This window comes from Eublepharis macularius, chromosome 4, assembly GCF_028583425.1.
Source record: "Eublepharis macularius isolate TG4126 chromosome 4, MPM_Emac_v1.0, whole genome shotgun sequence".
In the NCBI taxonomy this organism is placed as follows: Eukaryota; Metazoa; Chordata; class Lepidosauria; order Squamata; family Eublepharidae; genus Eublepharis; species Eublepharis macularius.
In genome coordinates this window covers 183,257,413-183,265,936 of record NC_072793.1, presented here as the reverse complement: position 1 = coordinate 183,265,936, position 8,524 = coordinate 183,257,413, and the positions used below count along the sequence as shown (strand labels likewise).

The window sequence follows — 8,524 nt, the reverse complement described above, 5'->3', positions numbered from 1 at the left end:
CAATGAAAGGGGCTGGAGGCTGGCTTTTTATAAAAGGCAAATTGGATGGCCTGAAAAACGAACAGACCCGTTATCACAACTGCCAGTTAAAATAATTCCCCCTCTTTCCGGCCAGAGAAGGCTGCCATGCAGGCAGAGGAAACGGACACAAGAAAAATGCAAAGTCTCCCACCCCCAAGGTAGAAATCGAGGTTTGCAAGGTGGCTGGAGGGGGGGGGCGGGTCTTCATCAGCCACCAGCCCGTGACCCCCCGCCCAGCCCCCTCCCCGGATTCTGCCTCCCGACATTGCAGAGAGGAGGAACCTCCAGGGTCGGGGGGGGGATCCGCCGTGCAGCCCCCTCCCCCCGGCCCCTTTCCTCCCTGCCTCCCGCCCCCAATGCGATTCTAACTCACCAGACTAGCCTGGGATGGAGGCGATGCCGCCGCGGGAAAGCAACGGCCTCGGGCCTCGGAGGGAGGGAGGGGCCACGGCAGGAAATGACCTCACCCTCCCCTGCACATCCAGGAGTCGGGACTCTCTTGCTTTAACCCTGTGCTTTTCTGCCTCCCTCCTGCTTTGCGCCCCTGGGAGGCTGGGGACTGGGTGGCCAAGGGTGCGCGCCGCTCCGACGTCTCCTTGAGCAAAGGCGTCGCCTGCCTTGTGCCCTTATTATGAAGAGCACCCTGCCCCGCCCCCGGCCAACACACAAGGAGCCGTGCGGTGCATTCACACGCAAAGAAGAAGAGCGGGCTTCGGAGTTCTCTGCCCCGAGGAAGGCACCGCTGGGGCCTCCTGGCTTTGCGGAGCGGGGGAGAAGGAAGGAGAGCCCTCTTGGTGTTGGGGATGGGGCAGCTGCAGGGATGGGCGGGGGCTTCCTCTCCTGGACTAGCGGCTGTGCAGCCTCCTTTCTCCGCCCTCCCATGGCAAGGCACTCCCCACCCCCCACTTGGTGGTCTCGTCCTTCGCCAAGCCCTTCTGGTCACCCCCCGGCCACTTTTGTACTCCTCCCCCCGCATTTTTATTTCCTTGACTTTGCAGCAGGAATAAAAGTCCAGATTCTCGCAAAGAAAGCTTCATGGGGGGCGGGGGCAGGGCAAGTCAGGCAGGAATGCGCCTCGTCCATCGAAGCCCCCGTTTCCCGCTCAGCTCCTTGCAGAAAGGCCCTCCAAGGGTTAAAAGGAGCGACTGTGCATTCCCAGAGAGGAAAGGGTCTGGAGGACTGGGGAGCCACTTCCTGCCAGAGCGCCCCCCCTCCCCCCGGGAAGGCCGTCTTGGGGGGGGCTGGCATCAGCCTCAATCCTCAGTATCGGGTGAGTGGAGGGTATGCAATGCAATGCAAGGCGGGAACGTGGGAGCAAAAGGGACGGCTGAGAAGCATCTGGAAGGGGGCCGGATCCAAAGCCCCCCCCCCGGGGGTGGATAGAGGCGTCCGTGCTCCCCCTCCATGTGTGGATTCAGCCCCCCTTCTTTGCTCTCGCCCAGCCCTTCGCCGCCTGCTCTGAGCCTCCCTTTCTGCTCTTGCTGGACGAAGAAGGAGGCGGAAGATCCAGGGGGTCCCGGCCGCTGAGCCCCCGAGATGGAGAGCCGGGCCGGGGAGTCCCAGCCAGAGACCGGCGCCCAGGCAGAAGCCTTCCCCCAGAGCCAGGCGGGGGCCGTGAAGCAGGAAGAGCAGGTGAGGGACTCCTCCTGGGACCCCCAGAGATGTGGGGGAGGCTGTCCTCATGGCCCCTCCCCAGGACTTTGCAGGAAACCATCCAAGGAAGAGCCCACTCTGACCCCTTTCCCAAACATTCCCTGTCCCCCTTCCTTTCCTGACCCCTTTCCCTCTCCCTTCTGTTTCAGGACCCATTGGAAGAAGAAAAAGAGGCTCCTGCAGTGCCGTGGCAGAGGTTACTCCATGGGGAGGTCAAGCAGGAGGGCGATGGAGGTGCCCCTTCCCTGGGTAAGGAGGGTGTATTTAACGGGGGCCATTTTTCAGCTCAGCTTCCTTCTCTTGAGTAATCCTGAAATTCAGGGGCTGCTTATACACCCCTCGACGGGATGCTTGTCTGCATTGAGCGTCAAAAGGCACATCAGCCCTTTTCTAGGTCCAGGCCAGCCCTTGGGATTCCAGCCAGGAGGCGGCAGGAGAAAGAGGCCTTTCCTAAAAGGAGACGATTGTGAAATGTGAATGAAGAAGAATCTATTCCTTTTCGTTCTTCCTTCCCAACAGTTCTCTCATGGAGCACTTTCTCCCCTTGAGACCCCCTCCTAAGCACACAGGTATTTTGAACAGCCCGTGTAACCTGGTTCCAGATTATTATTTTTTAATTTATTTATGTAGAACTAGCAACAAAGCCCACAACGTGCTCTAGAACGGGAAGGGTGGGGATTGCCTCCTACTCGGTGCCTGATCCCTACCAAGTGAAGGCGTCAGGTGGGCAATGCCGTCTTCTATGCATCTGATACCCGTAGGGTGTGAAGGGCAGAGAGCATTGCCACCTGTTCCACGCCTGATCCCAACCGGGTGAAGAGAGGGTGGGCATTGGCACATGCTATGCTCCTGATCCCAACTGGTGATGGGGGGGGGCTGGCATTGAAAATCAACAAAATATATTGACTTTAAAAACACACACACACACACACACAGAATAAACAACAGCAATTTGTCTTCACATGTACAACTTACTTCATCTCTCAGCAGCTCAGTTTAACAAGGGAGATGCAATGTTAGCCATATAGTTTGAATTTTACCTCTCTCTACAGAGCCAGCAAAGACGAGTTTATTAGTAATTGACAAAGCTTTCAGGGAGGCAAAAAGGAAATTAACAAACCCTCTGAGGAGTGATCTTTGCGGCCTCTGTAGAGAAACGTGAAATTCAAACTACACTGCCTGGCTAACATTGTGTTCCCCTTCACTTGAGCTTCCTCATATAATTCATCTCATGTGGTTTAGCTATCATTCAGAGAGGTCTCCAAAGATGGAAACAGATTGGCAGGTAGCTACTGAGTTGTGTGATGGGAAATTTTCTCTCTCTTTTTCCTGGTTGGAAATACCTGACATTACAAGCAATAACTGATGTTCCTGATGAGGCTATGAGTTCCCCTGGCAGCCTTCAATCATATATCTAACTCCCAAGTGGCCGTAATGTGCAGATACTTAAAGCAGCAACTTGGGGCCACTTGGGAGTAAAACCAACAAAACATTTGTTAGTTTTGTTGAAAACCAACAAAAATATATTGTCTTAAAAAAACACACAGAGACAAAATAACAGCAAATTGTCTTCACGTGTACAACTTCATATCTCATCAGCTCAATTTAACTTTTTAAATTTGTGCTTCTTGCCATTTGTTTGCAAGTACAATTGCCTTACGCCTTTGGTAACTACTTCTGTGGACGTTTTTATTGTGATGATTTCATAGTGCTGATAACTTTTTAGGAAAATGTTTACAGTGGGTAGTTAATGAACGTTTGCATTGTTTTATTTTGCAAACATCCTCCGGCAAATGTGTTTACAGGTGCAGTATTAAAAAATGTTTTCTATTTTTTTAAAAAAGCTCTTTTCCCTTTCTGAGGCTATCCAGGGCTGCTTCAAATCCCAGCAATAATTTTTTTCCATTCCAAAGCAGGACTTGTGGTTGCCCCCGCTGACCTCCCCTCTTGCCTTGAAGAAAGGAAAGCCCTATTTGTGCAGGACTCTCAGCAAGAAGTGAGAGCAGCAGATGATGGTGCGTACCATGGCGGGAGGGTCCTTCTGTCTCCTTGATTGGGTGATGAATTCTCCTGGGAGATGTGACTCACTTTCTCTCCTTGTAGAGTCCTGGCTCAGCACACGTAATGAAATGTGTGCCCTGGACCCAGGCAGCATGTTCAAACAGGGGTCTGCTGAGGGGTGGGGTGGGGATGAAAAGGGGTGATGGGCAGGTTAAAAGGAGGAGAAAGGCAAAGCAGGGACAGAAGGGGGAGAGAGAAAGGAGGAAGTGGGAACGGAGGAAGCAGACAGCCAAAGGACTGCAGTGGGCTGAAAGGAGGGGAGACTGGAGGAGGGAATAGGATTCTCGCCTTCCCCAAAACATTGTTAGTTAGTAAATCCAACCTTGGCTGACGGTGGAGAACCCAGAATGGGGGGAAATGCCTGGGGCATGCAAAGGACTTCAGGGGCAGCTCCAGACCTCTTTGTCCTACTCTTAAAGAATCATTCCTTCCCTCCCCCTGTCCTTGCTTGAGAGGTGGAGGGGAATCCATGTGTGGGTGGGAGGGCTTGAAATAATAATAAGTCAGAAACAATTTCCGACGGGGGCTGGTACCAAGGAGGAGAGAGTGAGATCTGCCTAAGGGAGGGGGGGGGGAGAAACAGGGTGCCTTTGAAAACAAAGCCATTTGTCAGCTTGTACTGAGCATTCCCAAAGCGCCTGGCCGTGACTGGAAGATTTCTGCCACACCTCTTGTTGAGGTCCTTTTCTCACTGGAAATAATACCCTTGTAGGTCCCGGGAACAGTCTTCCAAAAATGGCTCTTTAGGTTGAGGGATGAATTTATTATGTTCATTAATTTCTGGGTCCAGTTCTTCCTCATTGGATTTATCTCCTTTTTTCGACAGGTGAAGGGAAGGAGCACAAGAAAGAACAACCGCACAGAAGGAAAATCAAAGTACAGCAGAACCAGCAGAAGAAATCTGTTTCGTTGGCTAGAGCAGATGTCAGTGAAATTGAACATTCTGGCCGTGACGAAATCCACACGGCGGAGAAACGGTATAAATGTTCAGAATGTGGAAAGAGCCTCACAGCCAAGCAATCACTAGTTTCCCATCAAAGAATCCATACTGGAGAGAAACCATATAAATGCTCAGAATGTGGGAAGTGTTTCAGGCAAAGTTCACACCTTGTTTCCCATCAAGGAATTCACACAGGAGAGAAACCACATAAATGCTCAGAATGTGGGAAGGCTTTCAGAAAAAGCTCACACCTTGTTTCCCATCATGGAATTCACACAGGAGAGAAACCACATAAATGCTCAGAATGTGGAAAGTGTTTCAGACAAAGGTCAGCCCTTTCTAGCCATCAAACAATCCACACCGGAGAGAAACCATTTAAATGCTTAGAGTGTGGAAAGACCTTCAGACAGAGTGGAAAACTTACTTCCCATCAAAGAATCCATACAGGTGACATTCCATATACATGCTCAGAATGTGGAAAGGCTTTCACGCAGAGTTCGAGACTTGTTACCCATCTAAGAATTCATACTGGAGAGAAACCATATAAATGCTCCAAATGTGGAAAGAGTTTCACAGCCAGCTCATCACTACTTTACCATCAAAGAATCCACACAGGGGAGAAGCCATATAGCTGTTCTGAGTGTGGAAAGAGCTTCAGAATCAGCAAATCTCTAGTTTTACATACAAGAATCCACACTGTGGAGAACCCATATAAATGTTCAGAATGTGGAAAGTTTTTTACACAGAGCTCAGCTCTTGCTATCCACCGAAGAATCCATACTGGAGAGAAACCATATAAATGCCCAGAATGTGGAAAGAACTTCAAGACGAGTAAAGAACTTAAGTTCCATCAAAGAATCCACACAGGAGAGAAACCATATAAATGCTCAAAATGTGGAAAGAGCTTCACTTTCAGCTCGTCACTAGCTTACCATCAAAGAATTCACACTGGGGAGAAACCCTATAAATGTTCTGTATGTCAAAAGGACTTCAGACAGAGCTCCGGCCTGGCTTCCCATCAAAGAATCCACACAGGGGAGCGTCCATTTAAATGCTCTGAATGTGGAAAAGGCTTCAGTTTGAGCACACGCCTTATTTACCATCAAAGAATCCACACAGAGGGGGAAACCATTTAAATGCTCAGAATTTGGAAAAGCTTTCATGTGCAATTCAGACCTTGCTCGCATCAAATAGCATCAAAGAATCCAAACAGGAGAGAAACCATAAAAATGCTCAGAATGTGGGAACAGCTTCAGAGCCAGCCTAATTTTCCATTAAAAAATCCACACTTGGAAGAATCTCTACAGTTGTTCTGAATGTGGAAAGAGCTTCATTTATGGGTTAAGCCTTACTTTCCATCAAAGAATCCACTCAGTAAAGAAGGCATATATAGCCACAGAATGTGAAAAGATCTTTGCAGTCAGCTCATAAATTGCTTCCCATCTAAGAATCCACGCAGGGGACAAACCTTCCTCACCTTTGACTGAATGAAAGCTTGGTAGCCTCAGCAATATTGTCATGGTTGTTTAGCGACCACCAAAATGGCCACTGAGAACTTAATCTTGTGAGACCTCAGTGGGCATTAATCTCTTAAAGCAACAGCCATTGCTTTTATTATTTGGGTTGTTCTTAACCTCTCAGTATATTTTTTTGTTTAAAAATTTCAGATTTGTTGGCAAACCTCAGGCTTCTCACAAGTCTATGGAAAAGTCCCCCATCTGTTTCCAGACCCATTATGTTGATTTTTTGATTTGCACTATAAGACTCTGGTTCAGAATTAGATATCGTGATAGAATAGATGGATAAGAACAGTTTCATGAACGGAATTCTTTCATGTGTGAAAGGATAAGAAACAGGGATTATAAGGTAAAAATTAAACAGTGTGCAGAATCTCTGTTTATGTATGGTGGAGATTAAATTATCCTATTATCCCCTTGTTAAACTAAGTTCTAATGTACAGGCCAACATAATCATGAACCTCTAAGACTTTTCAAATGTGTGGGCCTTCCAGCCTGTATGGTTAAGCCCCAAGCGTGCTCTCAAACTGACAAAGGAGAAATATTCCTGCATTTTTACTGCCAAAATTATATCAATTAGAGTTTTTCTGAATAGCATCAAGCAGTTTGTTTATTCTGGACAGTGTTAAAAGTGTTCTAAAAGGCTAAAAAAGAGTTTGGGATCAGCCCAGAAAGAAGAGTGGAAGTCCTGAGCGATGTGTCAGGGCTTGCCGTGGTCGCCGCTGGGCGGGGTGCTGGCCGGTCTGCTCCTGACGTCAAAGGGGGGCCAGGGATGCTGCAGGACCCTGCTCTGTGGATGGAGGGGCGGTATACATCACCCAGATTCCCTCTCACTCCACTCGCTGGCCCGCTCAACCTCTGCCACTCACTCCCCTTGGTCTCTGCCATCTCCTCCTCCTCCTCCTTCATCCGACCTCGCCCTTGCCCTGCTCCATCACTCCTGCTCAAACCCACCACCTCAGAGCTCTCCCTAGCCACCTTTCCCCGCCCCGCCCTCCTTCCAGGCTTGTTCCCTCTCCTGACTTGGCCCAGCTGTGCCTTCCCTCAGGTGTTTCCCTCCTACCACTAATCCCTCCTTGGCTTCCTTGCCTTACTGGCAGGGTGGGGTTGAATGCGAGCCAGCCCCAGCTGAGGTCTCCTGGGCCTTGCTCATGAGGAGCTGCCCCAGTAGGCCTTTGAACTGCTGAGCTTGCCTGGCCTTGCTCACGAGGAACTGCCCCAGCCGGCTGCTGTGCTGCTGAGCCTCCTTGGCCTTGCTCACGAGGAATTGCCCTGGCCAGCCTCTGGGCTGCCTGCTCATTGCTGCTGAGCGGGGCTACCCATCTCCTCCCCCAGAATGCCTGTGGCAGCCCCACCTGGAGGGGCTTGGCTCCTAGCAACTCCTGAGCCAGGCTACTGTCTTCTCACCGGGGTGTGGCTCTGGGCTGTAGTGGCTGCTTCTCCTCCTTAGCTGGTAAGGGCCCTGTTTGGGCTGCTGCTGGGTCCCTATTCCCCCTGCCTTGGCCCTTTTCCTCTAGCCTGCTTAGTCCCCTCCCTTCCCCCTGGAGGGTGGGGCTAGCTGGCCTCTCGCTGCTCCCCCCAGCCTTCTGAGGCTCTGGCCTTTTGCCCCTTCCCCCTGGAGTAGGCAGGTTCTGGCTCTGTTTGCCAGTCAGAACGGTTGAACTGCTGTATATATATATATATATTCTTTAATTATTTTTGATGGAATAAGCAAACAAGCCAGTGAATGGGATTTTTAAGGAGCCATTTCGATATTGGCACAGGATTAATTAAGCAGTTTAAAGAGAATTAGCAGCAGGGGGGAAATGACCATTAATGTTTTATGAAGAAATATTTTATGAAGAAAATGTCATTAATGTTTTATGAAGAAATTTGGGCAAGGAAGATCAGAAACAAGTGAGGCAAAGAGCCACCAGAGATGAATGTTGGCCAAAGGAAACTTTCTTAAACAGGGACAGTTTGAAAATAGGGCTTCATAAGACTGGAACATTTAATTTTTAGGGAACGTCCAATTCACATTAACTCTGTTGCTGAAGGTAAATTAATACAATCTTTAAAGGGCCAATGGTCAATGTGATTTGGTTTGATAAACTAAGTTAGGCTAGGGAGAATTAGGGAACTGGGTTACAATGCTTGTTTCCCTACACATCTGTTATGAAGATTTAACAGATGTGTAGGGAAACAAGCATTGTAAACCAGTTCCCTAATTCCAGTTTCCAAATTCCTTAGAGTCCAGAGACTCTAAGGATACTTTGAGGGGAATTGTAGATGCATGTATTACAGATATAGCTAGAACTACAGGAGAACAGCTGCTGCATTAGACAAAGCAAAT

General features: G+C 49.3%; 1 protein-coding gene across 1 annotated transcript; it reads left to right on the top strand.

Moving 5' to 3' along the window:
- Positions 1–652: 652 nt before the first annotated feature.
- On the top strand, positions 653–6,789 carry LOC129328000 (zinc finger protein ZFP2-like). The gene is made up of 5 exons (XM_054976740.1): positions 653–904; positions 1,181–1,291; positions 1,824–1,923; positions 3,591–3,689; positions 4,562–6,789. The coding sequence occupies exons 1-5, from the start codon at positions 653–655 to the stop codon at positions 5,809–5,811; spliced, it is 1,812 nt and encodes a 603-aa protein (XP_054832715.1). The 3' UTR covers positions 5,812–6,789.
- The last annotated feature ends 1,735 nt before the right edge of the window (positions 6,790–8,524 follow it).

Bases quoted from the DNA above. Each gene is read 5' to 3' on its own strand.
- LOC129328000 (XM_054976740.1), top strand. From the start codon at position 653: ATGAAGAGCACCCTGCCCCGCCCCCGGCCAACACACAAGGAGCCGTGC. The intron at 905-1,180 runs GCAAGGCACTCC...GTGCATTCCCAG, and splicing joins CCTTTCTCCGCCCTCCCATG to AGAGGAAAGGGTCTGGAGGA. The intron at 3,690-4,561 runs GTGCGTACCATG...TTTTTTCGACAG, and splicing joins AGTGAGAGCAGCAGATGATG to GTGAAGGGAAGGAGCACAAG.